At 53.8% G+C, this 17,273-nt stretch overlaps 1 protein-coding gene across 1 annotated transcript; it reads left to right on the top strand.

Moving 5' to 3' along the window:
• Positions 1-5,138: 5,138 nt before the first annotated feature.
• On the top strand, positions 5,139-9,168 carry AP2S1 (adaptor related protein complex 2 subunit sigma 1). The gene is given in 7 exon segments (XM_074306953.1): positions 5,139-5,506; positions 6,394-6,543; positions 8,321-8,351; positions 8,354-8,404; positions 8,407-8,432; positions 8,625-8,684; positions 8,800-9,168. Coding segments are annotated over 7 exon segments (636 nt in total). The 5' UTR covers positions 5,139-5,290; the 3' UTR covers positions 8,902-9,168.
• Positions 9,169-17,273: the final 8,105 nt, after the last annotated feature.

A 17,273-nucleotide genomic window follows, 5' to 3' on the forward strand; every position in this document is an offset into this window, starting at 1 on the left:
GACTGGAGGAGAAAGTCGGGCTGATGACTGCACAGCGCTGCCTCAGTCCCGTTCTCCCTGATGCTGTCACCCCTTCTCTTTGGAGACAAAGAACAAACGAGAGGTAGAATAGGCCTCCGAGAGAGTCGAGGGCCTGGACTCTAGGCCAGTTCCTTCAGCAGACAAAACTGCTCCCTGAAGAAATAGAAGCCCGAAGGTCACACAGCTGGTCTATCAGAATGAGGTCTCAGATCCAGGTTTTCTAACTCCACATTGTAAGACTCAAATCTAGAAGGGCCTTTAGGGACAAGGGAGTCGAGCTTCTTCTTCTTTAGATACATACTATTTAGTGATGATGTATGGTGTTTGTCCTCCTGGAGGGATGGTATAACTTAACTGATCCTTTTAAAGTGCTTAGTACGAAGAAGATTCTTAATAAATACTGTGTCTCCTCCTTCCCATCCCTTCAAGACAATATAAACCTGTATTTGAATCCTGCCACATATTGGCTGTGCCCCTGGCTGGACCACCTTCCAAGTTGCAAAGACAGTGCTGACCTGTATAGGAGAAGGGATTTTCACTACCCTGATGTTCCCTTTAACAATGAAATCCCCAGATCCAGTCCCTGTCCTTATGTTTGTTTACTTTTTACAATAAATACTTGCTGATTGCTACACCTGAGAGATGGTCTTAGAGTTCCCTGTTTTGGTTAAAATTCATAAGCATATATTGAGTCAGATATAAACTCTGGCATTCTAAATTCTTTACAAGTTAGTCCCAGTTTTCAACCTAATTCTACCCTACTTCTTCATGTATTCCACATTAGGTCCAACTTAACTCATACTGGACTCTGTGCCTTAACACAGTCCCTGTGCCTGGAACTTAAACCCTTCTCACTTCTGGCCCCATAGAATCCATTACTTCAAACTTTGCTTCAGCACTACCCTCTGTCCCTGTCATTCCCCCATAATGGCTGTGTCCACTCTCCCTAACTACTTCAGATTTACTTGTTATATCCTTTGGAAGGTAATATTTCATTTTTACTTGGAATTCCTAATACTAAACAGAAAATAAAATCTGTGATTTGTTTATACATATTTAGCTTTCCCATTAGATTATAAGCTTAGAGGGCAGAGACTGTCTTGGTTGTTTTTTTTTTTTTTTTGGTTTTGTTTGTTTGTTTCTTTCTTTCTTTCTACTGCCTGTACCTAGTAGAACTTAATAAAAGTGGATTGATTGGCTGGCTCCAAGCCACCTGAGGAGAAAGTTCCTTCTACGGATTCAGATCAGCATGTTCTCTGGAATTTCCTTTAAGCTAGTTTTGTAGAGTAAAGCTTCTTAAACTGTGGATCTTGTCTCTATTTGGGGTCTGGGGATTTCAAAAAATTTGGCAACAATAAAAGGTATCAAATATTCTGCCAAGATTTAATTTCTTTATGTGAAAACAAACTAGCCCATTCATCTCATTAGAATGCAAATTTACTTTCTCTTGAATAAATAACATTGTATATATACCAAAAATTTGTTTTAAAATAAATGTATGATTTATTACCAGTGTTTGGTTTGTATATCTATTTTATATACTTATATATACCCAAGATTGGACAAAAATGCCTTGGGCAAAGAAGGGGTTGCAAATGGAAAAAGTTTGGGAAGCCCTGTTGGGGAATACCCACTCTCAGAGGTTAAATGATTTTTTTTCCTGGAGTCAAACAGAGGACTGAAAACCCAAGTCTTCCTTGCTCCACAGCCAGATCTCTAAACATTAGGCCAAAAAGTAGTTGTCTACTGGGCCTATATCCCAAAGACATCATAAAAAAGGGGAAAGGACACACATGTGCAAAAATGTTTGTGGCAGCCCTTTTTGTAGTGGCAAGAAACTGAAAACTGAATGGATGTCCCTCAGCTGAGGAATGACTGAATAAATTATGGGAAATGAATGCTATGGAATGTTATTGTTCTGTAAGACATGATCAGCAGGATGATTTCAGAGAGGCCTGGAGAGACTCACATGAACTGATGCTGAGTGAAGTGAGTACAATCAAGAGCACATTGCAAACAGTAACAGCAAGATTGTGATGATCAATCCTGATAGACAGGGCTCTTTTCAACAGTGAGGTAATTCAGGCCAATTCCAATGGTCTTGTGATAGAGCCATCTGCATTCAGAGAGAGGGCTGTAAGTGCTGAGTGTGGATCACAACGTAGTATTTTCACTCTTTCTATTGTTTGCATTTTGTTTTCTTTCTCATTCTTTCCCTTTTTGATCTGAATTTTCTTGTGCAGCATGGTAATTGTGGAAATATGTATAGAAGAATTGCACATGTTTAAACATATATTGAATCACTTGCCATCTAGGGGAGGAGATGGGGGGGAAAGGAAGAAAGAAAACAATTTGGGACACAAGGTTTTGCAAGAGTGAATGTTGGAAACTAGCATATGTTTTGAAAATAATAAAAAAAAAAGATTTATTTTTAAAAGCAGTTGATTAATATATGTTTGTGGATTGCCAGGGTTGGAGGCAAAAATGAACAGGCTATGTCCTCATAGTGTTTACATTCCTATGTGGGATAATCAGGATACAAAACAGAATAGTGGGGAAAGGGAGAGATTGTGGGGGAATCAGGTGGGTGGGAAAAGCTATCTCAAGGAGAAGATGAGGAGGCCCCTTAGGGGAAAGGGAACCCCAGGCTGATGTATAGAAGGCTTAGCTGGTAAATCCAGCAAGCTCCGGCCTTGTTTCTGAGGCTGAGGATGGAATGGGGGGGAGGGGAGAGAGGAACAAGACGGTATTAAGCACCTACTATGTGCCGGGCACTTCTCTAAGCATTTTACAAATATTATTTCCATTGATTTCGTAGATGGATTTAGAGTTGGTAGAGCCCCAGGGATTTTTTCCTTTATCCCCAAATCTTGGCCCGCAGTTAAGTGCTTAATAATTACTTCTCCAATTGAATCTGGCCCCAGCACCTCATTTTACAGAAAGGGAAACTGGATCCCAGAGAAGGGACCCCTTACCCAAGGACACGAGTTGTGGCAAGTGACTTTCCAGGACTTCAAAGTAATGCTACTCCCGGTCAGCTTTAAATCGCAAGAATATAGATTAAATCTGAACTTTAAAGGACTTCAAAGGCTAGCGAGTAAAAACAAACAATTTACAGGCCAGGAATTTATGGCCCAAAGAAGCCGCCCAAGGTCACGCGCAGGGAGGTCCCGCGCGGGCCCGGTCTCATGTGGGGAGGTCACGCGCAGGGAGGTCCCGCGCGGGAGGTCACGCCTCGCTGGGATTAGAACCCGGAGCCTCCGTCGGGCTTTCCCGTGCTACCAGACGTGAATCAGGAGAGCAGAAACCTCACCTCCGGGTATGTAGCAGAAGGAAGCCTCCTCCCCCACACCCGTGCCAGGCCTCGGCTCCAGGAAAAATAAACAGACAAGTCAACAATTAGCAGACTTCAGTAAGGACTGCCAACCGGAACTGCTCTCCGGGCTCCAGCATCCCCGCAGGCCCTCAGACTGGCTGCCGAGCCGGGCGAGCAGGGGCTGCGCGCCCTCCGTGCAGTGACCGGCCCGGAAGGCGGCTTCGCCCCCACCTCACGGCCCCCTCGGGCTGGTGCCACGGGGAGCTTTTGCTGACCCAGAGGGCTTGGGCTGGGACGCGGGAGGACCTTGAGCAAGCCCCTTTCTGAGACCACTTCTTTGTGAACCGAGCGGAAGCTGCCATCCCCAGTGCCTGCAGGCCTCCGGACTGTCCACGTGGGCATGCCGGCAGTCCGCTCCCGGACCCCCGCAGGGCCCACAAGGCCCGAGCTCCTGCCCGCCCCGGCCCAGGAGGAACCGGGCCTGCTTCTACAGGGCCCGGGGGGGAGTGCGTCATTCTTCAGCTCTCCGTGACGTCTTAGGCGGTTTCTTGGAAGACACCGGAGGGGTTCGTGATTCCTTCTCCCAGGCACTGTATACAGGAGGAAACTGAGGCCGCGGCGAAGGGTCCCCGCCGCTAAGTGTCTGAGGCGGCACTAATCCCCGCAGCGCCACCTAGGGGCCAGTTTGATCTCCTAGCTCCCAATCCTCTGTCATAACGAGGGGGACAACATGCACTCTACTGTGCACAGGCAAGAGGCGAAATCAGGTTGGATTAAGAGAGGGAAGGGTTCGGGAACAGGAGGGAGGCAGGCGTGAAACACTCAGAAGCACTCTGAGGTAGTTTTTTTGTTTTTTATTTTTTTCCGAAGCAATTGGGGTTAAATGACTTGTCAGGTCACACAGCCGGGAAGTGTTAAGTGTCTGAGGTAGGATTTGAACTCAGGTCCTCCAGACTTTAGGACCGGTGCTCATCCACTGCGCCCCCTAGCGGCCCCCGTGGGCATTTCACCACCATCTTCCATACCTGGGGTGCTCTTCCTCTGTAATTCTGCCTCCCGGCTTCAAGGCCCGCCTTCTACAGGAAGCCTTTCCTGAACCCTTCCCTCTGTCCATACATCTCGCCTGTACAAGGTTATTATCTCCCAAATTAGATTGTGAATTCCTTCAGGGCCGGGATTGTTTTCTTTGAATGTTTGTCCCCGCCTAGCTTAGCACAAGTGCCTAGCACATAGTAGGCAATTTATAGGTGACCTTTTTTGCTTTATAACCTGATCTTAGGGCCTCTGAATCTAAATCCCTTATTTTATAGACGAAGAAACCGAGACCTTGAGGAGCCACGTGACTTGTCCAGGCTCACACAGTCAGCACTTCTTTCCCTAACCGCGAAGGCAGGCTGGGAGGCGAGACCAATTCTATCGGTCTCCAGGTTTCGCCTCTGGGGGGGGGGTGTTCTAAACTGGCCAATCAGAGTGAGCCCTTCTGAAAGCCAATGGGAGGAAGAAGCCCGTGGGCAGAGATGGGAAGTAGACCAATTAGAATGAAGTTTTGTGTGCGGACTCTTCTGGGCCGCTCCAAGGCGGAGGGGTGGATCTGGATCTCTCCCACCCCGAGGTGGAGGTTCCTTCCAAGGGGGAGCGGATCTGAATCCGGGGACTTCTATTCTCCCGGAGGATGACGAAAGGGAGGAGGGTCTGTGCTTCCAGGACTACACTTCCCAGCATGCAAGCCCGGGATCTTAGCCTAAGAGAGGCCACCGGGCTTCCTCTTAGGTTCGGCCGAGGCCGTCACAAAGCTAGGAGGCTACAAGTGGCATTGAAACGTGGGACTTCAGATTTCTACTACGGAGCTCTTTCCGCTACTCGCGGCCGTGGGGAAATGGTGCCCCCTGGTGTCTCAGCTCGCGCTGCTACAACTATGACTCCCGGGACCAGAGGAGCTGGGAAGAGCGGAGCATGCTGGGAAGGGAGAGACGGCGCTCCAATGCCCACCGACCTGAACTACAAATCCCAGCGACCGCCGCGCGGAAGGGAGGTGTCGTACCGGATGTCCGTTTCGGCCGCGGCCCGGAGAGCAGCCTGAAGCCGCGGCTTTGGAAGTCACCCAGCCTCCGCGGGACCCCAGAGATCGGGGAGATCGGGGTGGGGGCTCGACCCCGAGGGATCACCATGGTAACGGGAATCACGCGGGCGAGAATCCTTGGGCCATGTCAGTCTTCTCTGACTCCTCTGTCCCCCCCCCCCCCGCACCTCCCCCCAGGCCGGGTCCACTGGTTCTAACCGCGCCCTGGTGTAACGGAGCCGGAATGGACCAAGGAGGAGTGGAAGGGGGAAGCAGAGGAGGCCTTCAGTGTCGGGGAGGGGCGGGCGCGGAGAACCCGCAATCTGGCCGGGAGCTTGAGACCTGCAAGACACCTGGAGGGGGAGGGGGAGTTTGAGACCAGGAAGACACTGGGAGGGGGAGGGGACTTTGGGACTTAGAAGACACCTGCTGGGGGAGGAGGAGCTTGAGTTTGGGGGACCTAGAAGACACCGGGGAGGGGGAGGGAGAATTTGGGGGAGGGGGAACTTGGGACTTTGGGACCTAGAGAGCCCCTAGGGAGGGAGGGGAGGGACCTGGCAACCTTGGGGGAGGGCACTGGGACCCTGAGTAGCTGAGGAGGAAGTGTAGAATTTGGAAACGTGAGGGGGGGAGTTTAGAGCTGGGACCTGAAAGGAAGAGGGGAGCTTAGATGCCGGGAGCCTGGGCGGACCTGATGCCCCGGGCGAGGGTGGGGGCTGGGACCTGCCCAGCCCTCTCCCCAGCCCTTGGGCGCTTCCTCACTTCCCGGGCTGGGCCAGTTCCTGGCCATGGTAGGAAGCAGTTCCCCTGAGCTCAGCAGCGGGCGGGAGCAGCTGGAGGGAGCAGCGGGAGGGAGCAGCAGCGTCCCCCAGGCAGCCGAGGGGTGACTCAGCCCGCCCCCAGCCCAGAGCCCCAAAGCTAGAGGGGGCCTCCCTTCCAGGCTCTGCCCGGACCCCCCCCCCCCCTGCTCATGGCTTCCTGGCCTGTCTCCCTGCAGATCCGATTCATTCTCATCCAGAACCGAGCGGGCAAGACCCGCCTGGCCAAGTGGTACATGCAGTTTGACGACGATGAGAAGCAGAAGCTGATCGAGGAGGTGCACGCCGTGGTCACGGTCCGAGATGCGAAGCACACCAACTTTGTGGAGGTGACAGCCCCCCCTTCTGGAAGGAGGTTGACTAGGCAGATGGGGAGCCTCAGTTCCCTCGTCTGTAAAATGGGAATCGAATAGGGCCGCCTCCCAGGGAAGTAGCTGAGGATCAAATGAGGTGTTTGTAAAATGTTTCGCCACATAAAAGCTCTCTATGTGACTGTTAGTTCTTGCATCAAAAGCTGGCCCCCAGGGCAGCACTTGGCACTTATTACCCGAGTGACCCTGGGCCAGTCACTTAACCCGGCTGCCTGTGGGGGGATCACCCTGAGAGGGCACTGGGCAGAGCAGAAGGGGCTCTCAGTCTGATGGGGGTACCCGGAGGAAGCTTGGCCTTCAGGATCTTGCTGACCGACAGGTGTGGTTCTGTGTAAGAAACCCCGGCTCCAAGTTCTCACTGTCCCAGCAGTGCCAGCTTCCTTAGCTGCGCTCCCGGCGCGTCTGCAGGCAGATCCGGAAGCACCCCAATCAACCCTTCTTACAGCAAGGATTTATTAAGGCCACTTGGGCTGTCACTGGGCGCAGGGGCCGGAGGGAGCCATCGGAGGGAGCCCGAGGCTGGGCTGTCCCTGGGCGCAGGGCCTGGAGGGAGCCGTGGGAGGGAGCCCGAGGCTGGCCTGTCCCCAGGCGCAGGGCCCGGAGGGAGCCGTCGGAGGGAGCCCGAGGCTGGCCTGTCCCTGGCGCAGGGCCCGGAGGGAGCCCGAGGCTGGCCTGTCCCCGGGCGCAGGGCCCGGAGGGAGCCTGAGGCTGGCCTGTCCCTGGCGCAGGGCCCGGAGGGAGCCCGAGGCTGGTCTGCCTGGGGGACGGAGCCCCCTCCCGCCTCGACTGTGAAGTGCTTCCCAGGAGAGGTCCACTGGCCTTCTGTGGCGCCCCCCTGTGGGCAGAGCCTGGGCCCGGCATGGCTCAGGGCCAGCTGTGAACCCGCTCCATTTATCGGGGTTTACAAGAGTGAGAGTATTCGTACAAGGTGCCGGTGTGGAAAGGCCCTTTAGCCAAGAAAGTCTCCCCAGCGCGGGGCAGGGTGCTTGGGAGGGCATGCGGCAGAGGAGCTGTCCAGGCGGCCCGAGGTGAGAAGTGGAGTCTCAGTAGGAGGATAAGGACGGGGGAGGGAGCAGGGCAGCGTCAGCAGGGGCGGGACCCTCCGCCGCTGCCCCTCTGGCCCCCTTGGAGCTCTGGCACTGCCTCCTGGCCTCCCCATCTATGTGTCCCCTCCCCTCCCCCCTAGAGCGCCTCGCTGCAGTTACCAGGTGGGCCACAAGATGGCGGTGCTCCCACAGCAAGCTTTGGGCAGGGAGGGGGAGACAGGAGGAGGGATGGAGGTGAGAGGCTCATCCCTCTATAGAGGAGAGAGGAACCTCGGCGGGGCCTGGCCCTTTCCTAGCACTGACCTGAGAGTCCCATGGGACAGCTCTCTCCTTCTGCGGTGGGGGCCTGGCCTCCCCACTCTGAGCCCGGGGCCGTGCAGGGCCGGTCTGACCTGCTGTCCCGGCCTGGCCCTGCTCTGAAGCTCCGCCGGACCTTTCCTGTCAAATAAGGGCTTTGTTGCAGATGGTCTCAGAGGCGCTTTGGAGCCTCACGGCTGCCTGCTTCTGTCTCCCTCTCTCTCTCTGTCCCTGTCCCTCCCCCTCCCCCCCTCCCCCCTCCCTCCTCTCCCCTCTTCCACATCTCTGCCCCTTGCCAGCAGTGACCGCCACGTGAGCTCTCCAGCCCGGGCCTTTGCCCGCTGAGGGGCTGCTGCCCTGACCTCGCGCTTTCTCTCCTCCCTTACCTCCAGTTCCGCAACTTCAAGATCATTTATCGCCGTTACGCGGCCTCTACTTCTGCATCTGCGTGGATGTCAATGACAACAACCTGGCCTACCTGAGGCCATCCACAACTTTGTGGAGGTGGGCCGGGGCTGCTCACAGGGACCCTGGATGGGGAGGGGGGGCCAGCCACATCCTTGGGGGGCAGGGAGGTCAGCGAGGTCCCAGGATGGGGGTGGGGAAGGCATCTGGCATTGGGGGCGGTGACCAAATCAGCTTCCATCCTATCCCTCCGGCTCTGGAGCCCTCACTGCCTGTTTCCCTGCCTCTTAGGTCTTAAATGAGTATTTCCACAATGTCTGTGAACTGGACCTCGTCTTCAACTTCTACAAGGTAGGGAGCCTCGGGGCGCGGGGGGGCCGGTCCGGATCCCCTCCTCCCTCGCTGAGGCGAAGAGCTCCCCAGAGCCGCTCGCCCTTGGACCCAGTCCCCGTCCTTCTGCCTGCAGGTTTACACGGTGGTGGACGAGATGTTCCTGGCCGGGGAGATCCGAGAGACCAGCCAGACAAAGGTGCTGAAGCAGCTCTTGATGCTGCAGTCCCTGGAGTGAGGGGGCCCGGCTGGGCCTCACCCCGCCCCCACCCTCTGCCCCCCCCCTCCCCCAGCAGATGCTCGAGTTTACCGTCTGGGACGGCGGGACCACACCCTGGCCGGGATCAGGGGAGGGGAGCCCCTTGTGTGTGGTGCCATAGCCCCTGGAACCCTGCGGTCACGGCAGCGACGCCGTGAGCATGTGAGAGAGCCCGTGTGTCTGCGTCTGCGTGCGTGTATGTACATATGTGTGTACCTGGAGCTCCCAATAAAGTTGTGGACCCGGCCCGCCCGGCCCCTCTCGCCGCGCCGCCTCTCCTGGGATCTTCCCGGGCCCCTTCTCCACTTTCCCAGCCTGCTCTTGGGGCCTCCCTCTGGGCGTCCTTTTAGGAGGACGACTCTGGGTCCTCGGGGACCTAAAGCAGAAAGTAGGGGCTGATGGCGGCCTTGAGAGGCCCTCTATCCCAGCCCTGGCCCCCTGGGGTGGAAATGGAGGCCAACAGCAGAGCCACACTCAGCCCGGGCCCATGGCACCAGACCATCCCCCTCCCCTTCCCCTCAGTGCAGGTTCTCCACATCTCCTCAGCGATGGGTGGCAAGGACAGAGAAGGGGAAGCTCCACCCCCTGCCCAGCTGGCACCTGCACACCTGGCCTCCTCGGGCGGGGGAGGGGGGCCCTTGGGGCCTGGCCAGGTGGGTGGCCCCGGGAGCTTTGAAGTTCTGCGTCCTGAATGATGCAACTTGGGGCAAGGTTGGGAGAGAGTGGAGGCCGAGGAGCCGGGCCCTTCTTAGCCAGGACCTCAGTGGGGCACAGCCCTGGGATAAGGCGGAGGGCCCAGTTTCTCAGCTGTGGGGGCCGGGTTCGAGTGCTCAGGTTTCCAGTCTTCTCCGGCCTGATTAGCCCCTGGAGGGGCCCTCATGGTCTTGAGTGCACTCTGCTGTAGACCATGGCAAAGGCTGAATGGACTCAGTCTGGGGACATCCGGGAGAGGGGAAATGGCCTCCTCAGACTGGCCAAGATGGGCCCCAGGGGCCCCAGAGGAGTCTTATCACTTGGTGAATCTGCCATCCTGGGGGCAGGGGGGGCCCAGGTGCTCAGCCCTGCTCTGCAGGATTGCAGGTTGGCAGGGAAAGAGCCTCTCTAAGGACTCCCAACTCGCTAGGGCACCAAGTGGCCCAGTGGATGGCACAGGACAAAGACCAGAGCTTGAACCCGGCCTCCGACTCCAGCGATGTGATCCCTGTCCGGGCGGGTCACTTCACTTTGATCTCCCTCAGTTTTCTCTTCTGTGAAATGGGCTTAAGAAATTGCTGTAGGCACTCAGCAATGTTGGCAAGCTCCATCCTGGAAGCAGCATACGTTATCATTCTCGTTGCCCCCGGCATCTAATTCTCTCCCCACCCCCAGAGAAACTAGGAACTGCCTACTCCCCAAGGGCAGGTGGGCCAGGGAGGAGGAGGTGCCAGCTGAGGACCTGCCCTGTCGAGATCCGAGCCGGGCCTTACCTCAGAGTGCCAGTCTAAGGACAGCCTGCTGCATGGAGGAGGGGGCTGAGATGGGGTCTCCCCCCCAGCCCAGGGAGGGCACCAGCTGCTTGGCACTTGGGCCCGGAGGTCCAAACATGGCTTTTGGGGAATAAGGATTGAGGGCAGGGATTGAACCCGGAAGGTGGGGCCGGTTTAGGATTACCATCGCCCCCCCCAACTCAGGGATTCATTAACAAAGTCTGGACAAGGTCTGGTTCCGGGAGGGGAGCTGTAGGCCAGGGGGGATAATTTTTAAACTGGATGAGGGAAGGTCATGGGCAGATGCTCACATTCTCCCCAGAAGGATGGTCCAAGTTGGAGAGCAACTTCGTGCTGGGAAGTGAGACTACCGGGGGCCGAGGTGTTCCAGAGGCTGGCCGAGGAAGCCCCGTCAGTCGTGGGGCGGGTGGAGGATGAAACCCCTTTGTCCCCCCCCCACATGCTAGCATCCCACTTCCTGCTGACCCTTCTCTCACACCCAGGGGAGGGTAGGGAGGACAAGATGGCATCTCCCGCTTCTCTAAGGTTTTATTCACTGAGAATGCTCTTGGGAGACGGGGCAGAGAGATGTTGGCAGTCTGCTGGTTTAGAAGTGGCAACTGAGGATGCGAGGGGGGCACAGGGTCTTCTGTAGAGCGCCGTGGAGGAGACACCAGTCCCCACCCCCACCCACTGACCAGCTGCTGGCCCTCTCTAGCTCCTTTCATCCCGGACCTCAAAGCTCTGGCCAGACAGGCTTCCTGACTCCAGCTGCCCTTTGAAAGGGCGGAGGGGAGGAGCTAGGCCTCTGAAGTGGTTGGGTCAGATGCACCCTGGGCCCCTGCAGCTGCGTTTGGGAGGGGACGGTCAGCAAGGCTCCAGGTGCCTTCCCCTCCCTCTAGTGGTCCTCAAACTTTTTAAATAGGGGGCTAGTTCACTGTCCCTCAGACTGCTGGAGGGCCGGACTATAATAAAAACAAAACCTCATACTCTGTCTCCGCCCCCCAACCCATTTGCCATAACCCTGTGGGCCGCATCTGGCCGGTGGGCAGTAGTTTGAGAACCCCTGCTCTAGCCAGTGCCCTCAGGTTTCTTGTGGACCCCCCCCCCAACCTGCCTGGATCTTGAGTGTGAGCCTCTAGGGGGCCATCTCCCAGCATCCACCCTCCCCGATCTCCTTCCTCCTGGGCAGGTGGCCCCTTTGCTTCCCCTGCCCCCATCTCAGTCTCGACTTCCCCTGGGGAGAACCTCTTCACCCCTTAACCCACCCCACACCCCCTCCTGACCCAGCAGGCCTTCAGCACTTCCAAGAATCCAGGGACCTCAGTAGTAGACTCGGGCTTGGAAAGTTGTAGGGTCCCAGAACTTCTGCCTGAAGGTGGGTTCATCTGCCCCCACACCTGCCCACTGAGAGCCCGGGCTGTCGGAGGCCACACAGGAAGTAGAGTGTACCCATGCCCAGGTTACCTGACCTGCAGGCCAAGGCCTCCCCCCCCCCCCATCCCAGGCTTCTGGGCTGGTCCCCTGCTAGGAGCAAACAGGATGGCAAGGGAAGGGCCCCGGGCAGAGAAGACAGGTTGTACATTGGGGGGCCACTAATGGGGCTGGTTTTCTCCTGAGTCACCTGGAGAAGAGAAAGTGGGATTGCTCAGGAATCTTGCTGAGGATGAGGGTTGTCATGGTGATTGTGTCTCTTTCCCTCAGCCGAGGAGTGGGGCAGGGCCCCTCTGTTTCTATGGAAACAGATCCCGGCCTTGCAGCATCTCCTGGTGTCCGAGAGACTTGGGGGACATGCCCCTTTTCCCCCTGGCTGGGATCCAGACCTCACCCTCTCCAAGAGCTTTTCTGGGAGGCAGCATGCCATCATGGAAGGAATGTGGTCGAGCAAGCCAGGGGCCAGGAGTCCAGAGGCTTGTTCTGACCTTGGTGATCACGTGACAGGGGTGGTGGCCCTGGCCTGTGCCAAAGTCCTGGGGAGGCACTGGGGACCAGTCAGTCACCTCGGTGGCCTCGGGAGAGTCCCTTACCTTGCTGGTGCCTCAGCTTCCTTGTCTGTAAAATTAAGTCTCTGCTCTGTGACCTTTGTGACCTTGGGCAGCTCCCTACCCACTCCTGGCCCTCGGCTTCCTTGCCTGGAAAATAAAGGGATTGATCTAGATGATGACCTCTCAAGGGACCAATTGTAATTCTATGACCCTGTCTTGGATTCAAATCCGACCTCATCATTCGCACTGGATAAGGGAAGCCGAGTAGAACAGCGTCTCTGCTGGAGGCAAAGGACTTGGATTCCAATCCTGTGGTCTGAGACTTGCTCTGAGTGAGATGTTCTATTTCTCTTGTGCCTCAGTTTCCCCATCTGTCACATGACGGGCTCAGGTAATTACCGTTCTCATAAAGCACATCCCTTGGTGTACTTTGTGAGACCGGTAATCATCAAGCCCATCATTTATGGAGGGATCCCCTTCCAACTCTGAACCTGGTCCTGTGACCCTGTGAGGACACAGCTTGCTTTCCCCAGGTGCACAAGGTGACTCCCCGACTGCTAGAGCCTCTTTCCCCTTTTCCCCTCAGGGGAAAGCCCTGAAATCTTGAAGCTGCTGCACCCTTGGTTACCAGCGCGCCCCAATACTGCTTTCCAGTTGGAAGGCGCCTGGGAGAAGAAACCACAGAGAGCACGGTCAGAGCCCCCGTCGCCAGTGTGGGAGACCTCCCTTGGATCTCAGAATCACAAGATCTGAGAGTTGCTGGGGGGGGGAGGGGGTGTTAGCCACCCAGGGAAAGGAAGAGGACCAAAGAGGCTCTTTGCTGGAAAGATGGTAACTGACACCAGAGGAAGCACGGGGCTACTCCATCCTTTTTTCCTCTGCTTTCTCTGCAAAGAGGAAATAATGGCATGAAAGAGCTGAACAAAGAGAAGATACACTCTAAGAGAATGAAGGAGCTAGAAAGAGAGCTTCTGGCTGCCCTTGATGGTTCCAGGGAACCACTGGACCTGGCAGCAGGAGTGGTGATGGAAAGGATCATGAAAGGACAAAAGATAGCGCAAGCTGGCAAAGGACAGGTGCCATCGTGATTTTTTAAAGGAAAAGAGGAGAGAATCTGCTCCCTGCCACTTGGTAGGCTGGATTTCCATTCCAGGAAAAATTCTAGAATAGATTGTTAAAGAGAACTTAAAAAAAAATCTAGAAATAGAAGCAGAGATTGCAAAAAAGGAACATCACTTCATCCTCATATCACACTGGTCTAGCCTTTCCCCTTGCTAACGTGCTATCTGAGGAAGATAATGTGGATATAATTTAGGTACATTTTAGCAAAGGTTTCAGCAGAACATTTTGTGCGATTCTCATCAGAGAAGAAAAAACATTCAGATAATGGATGGATGGATGCAGTATTTCTTTAGCACATACTAAGGGCTAAGCAGCCCCTGAAAAGTCTCTTCATCTCCAATACATCACGCTGGTCTAGCCTTCTTCTTTTTATAAGATTGTTAGCATGGTATCTGAGGAAATAATGTGGATATAATTTAGGTACATTTTAGCAAAGGTTTCAGCAGAACATTTTGTGCAATTCTCATCAGAGAAGAAAAACATTCAAATAATGGATGGATGGATGGATGCAGTATTTCTTTAGGACATACTATAAGTTAAGCAGTCCCTAGAATATCACTTCATCTCCAATATATCACACTGGTCTAGCCTCTGTTCTTTTTATGAGATTATGTGGTATCTGAAGAAGAGAATGCAGATATAAGTTAGGTATTTTTTAGCAAAGTTTTCAGCAGAACATTTTGTGCGATTCTCTTCAAAGAGAAGAGAAAACATTCAGATGATGGATGGATGGATGGATGCAGTATTTCTTCAGCACTTACTATGGGCTAAGCAGCCCCTGGAACATCACTTCCTCTTCAATCTGTCACACTGGTCTAGGCTTTTTTTTTTTTTTTTTTTTTTTTTAAGAGATTACGTGGTATCTGAGGAAGATAATGTGGATCTAAGTTAGGTACAAAGTTTTCAGCAGAACATTTTGTGCGATTCTCATCAAAGAGAAGAGAAAACATTCAGATGATGGATGTTTGGATGGATGCAGTGTTTCTTTAGTGCTTACTATGGGCTAAGCAGCCCCTGGCCTTTGGAAGCTTGCATTCTGATGGGGGAGATAACAACACAGGGAAGATGTCAGCTACAGAGATAGAAAAGCCCCATGATCCTTAGGGGGCAGCAGCAAAGCAGATAGCTATGCTTTTCCTTGAAGGCCATTTCCTCTGATAAAATAATTCAGTTTCTGACATTGGGGTTTGATAGTAGCAAGCACTTGGTGATGAAAACTTTTCTTTCTAAATCTTCAGGCCCCTGTGGGAGCCATTTTCAGGCAATCTCCACAGGGATGGTGGCTGGGGGCACCAGATTGTTGCTGGTAACAAGGAGGATCGCTTCTACATAAGGGCCTCGAAACCCAGTGATGGTTATAGGGACTGGTTTGGGGGACACTTATTCAATCCAAGGCTCTTGGCTTCAGGCTCTTGGGCTATCCCATCAGGATCTGAAGGGAAACGGTGCTCAAGACGGGGATGATGATTTGACATCTGCTGCCTTATGTCTTTCCCTAAGGGTTCTTTGCTGCTTCAGCTATGCTGGATGTATTTTAGAACAGGTTTGATGGCCATTCTCCAAGAGTGGTTATTAAATATTCAGTGACGGGGTGGCAGGAAGTCTCTCGCAAAGGGCCCCAAGCTTGGCTGTGTGCTGTTTAAGCTGGTTATCAACGCTCTGGATAAAGGCATAAGTGGGATGCTCATTAAATGTACAGATGAAACCAAGCCAGGAGGCGTGCTGCACTCTGGAGTACAGCCAGGAGCCAAAAGAATTTTGACATGGGAGCCCTGAGAAGAATATAATGGGATGAAATTCACTGGGCTTGAATGTAAAGTCTTGCACTCGGGTAGACAAAAATCACCATCTGAATATAAAGTGGGGCAGCAACTGTTCTGGGAAAGGGCTACAAAGCAGGGGGATCCAGGCCCAAATGAGCCAAAAGCTAATTCAAGAGGATCTTGGCTTCCAGGAACAGGGAATGATGGTCCCGCTGCCCTGGACCCTCATCAGACCTCATCTGAAATGTTACATCCACTTCTGGCTGATGAAGGGCATCGATAAGCTGCCTGGAGAGTGCCCACAGTGGGGCAACCAGGAGAGTGAAGGCCTGCAGTCTGTGTCAGGTGGCCCTGGTTGAAAGAACTGGTATATTTAACTTGAGAAGACTGGGTGGGGAAGGAGAAGGAAGGATGATGGGATCCAAGTATGGAGGAAGGGGTTGGGATTGGACTTGGGCAGAACCAGAAGTGACAGAGGACGTTTGTAAAAAGGCAGATGCAGGCTTAATGTTGGGAAACATTTCCTAGTGGTTAGAGCGGTCCACAAATGGACCGGGCCAAAGTGAGAGGTGGCGCTTCTACCTTCTTGGAGGACCTTAAACACAGGTTTAATTGACTATTTATAGCGTCCTTCAGCTGGCCACAGGTCAGCCAGGGGACACCGCAGCACCAGGCCTGGAATCAGGACTCATCTTGCTGAGTTCAAATCCGGCCTCAGACACTTCCCAGTCGTGGGACCTGGGCAAGTCACTTCACGATGTCTGTAAAATGAGCCAGAGAAGGAACTGGCAAGCGGTTCCTGTAACTCTGCCAAGAAAACCCTAAATGGGGTCACAAAGAGTCGGCAGAACTGAAAACCGCCTGAACGACTAATGGTGGGCGCTCCTTTTGCTTTCGGGTTGAACCAGATGCCTACTGAGCTCCCCTCCAACTCAGATTCTGTGATTCCGAGGTTCTAGGCAACAGAGGAGTTGGGCTTCCCCGTGCCCCTCTCCCCCAGCCTTTCCTTGTGATTAAGGAGTATCTAGGTGCAGACAGGAGACAGAGCTTAGGGAGGCAGGTCAACACCTGTTCTTTCGGGGACAGAGAGGAGAGGTCAGAGTATAAGGTTACAGGAGAGCCTGAGGACGGCTTGATGACTTGACCACATCAAGCCTGCTCCAAGTAAACTCTGTGTGTGTGTGTGTGTGTGTGTGTGTGTGTGTGTGTGTGTGTGTGTGTGACACAGAGACAGAGAAAAGGAGGGGGAGAGAAACAGACAGACAGAAGAGGGAGAAAGAGGGAGGGAGACAGAAAGAGAGAGACAGACACACACAGAGATAGCAAGAGAAAAGGACGGGGAGAGAGAAACAGGGAAGGGAGAGGGAAAGAGAAAGAGGGAGGGAGAGTCAGAGACACACACATCCACAGAGGGAGACGGAGGGAGGGAGAGACAGAGACAAGAGAGAGACAGAGACATACACAAAGAGACAGCAAGAGACAGGGAAGGGAGAGGGAAAGAGAAAAAAAGAGAGGGAGGGAGAGACAGAGACAGACACATATACAGAGACAGAGAAAAGGAGGGGGGCAGAGAGAGACAAGAGAGGGAGAGACAGACAGACAGGAGAGGGAAAGAGAAAGAGGGAGAGAGAGACAGAAAGAGAGAGACACACATACACAGAGAGAGAGAGAAAAGGAGGGGGAGAGACAGAGGAAGGCAGGGAAAGAGAGAAGAGATGAGATGAAAGATTGGGACAAACTTCCAACTTACTTAGACACAGTGTTGGGGGCAATGAGAAGGGCCCAGTGATTCCAGGGGATAATGAGATTTAGCGTCGGAAGGCACCTCTGAGGCCGTCCTGTCCAACCTCCTCTTTTTTTCAGATGAGGAAACTGAGGCCCACGGCTGAGTCAACTCCCAAAGATTTATGTTCTCCCCCTCCAAAGAAGGAACTAATGCAGACTGAAGCAGCCTTTTTTCCTTCCTTTTTTCTTCTTGGCTTGTATTTTCTTTTGCAACATGACTGTTATGGAAA

This window comes from Sminthopsis crassicaudata, chromosome 3 (genome assembly GCF_048593235.1).
Source record: "Sminthopsis crassicaudata isolate SCR6 chromosome 3, ASM4859323v1, whole genome shotgun sequence".
NCBI classification, from domain to species: domain Eukaryota; kingdom Metazoa; phylum Chordata; class Mammalia; order Dasyuromorphia; family Dasyuridae; genus Sminthopsis; species Sminthopsis crassicaudata.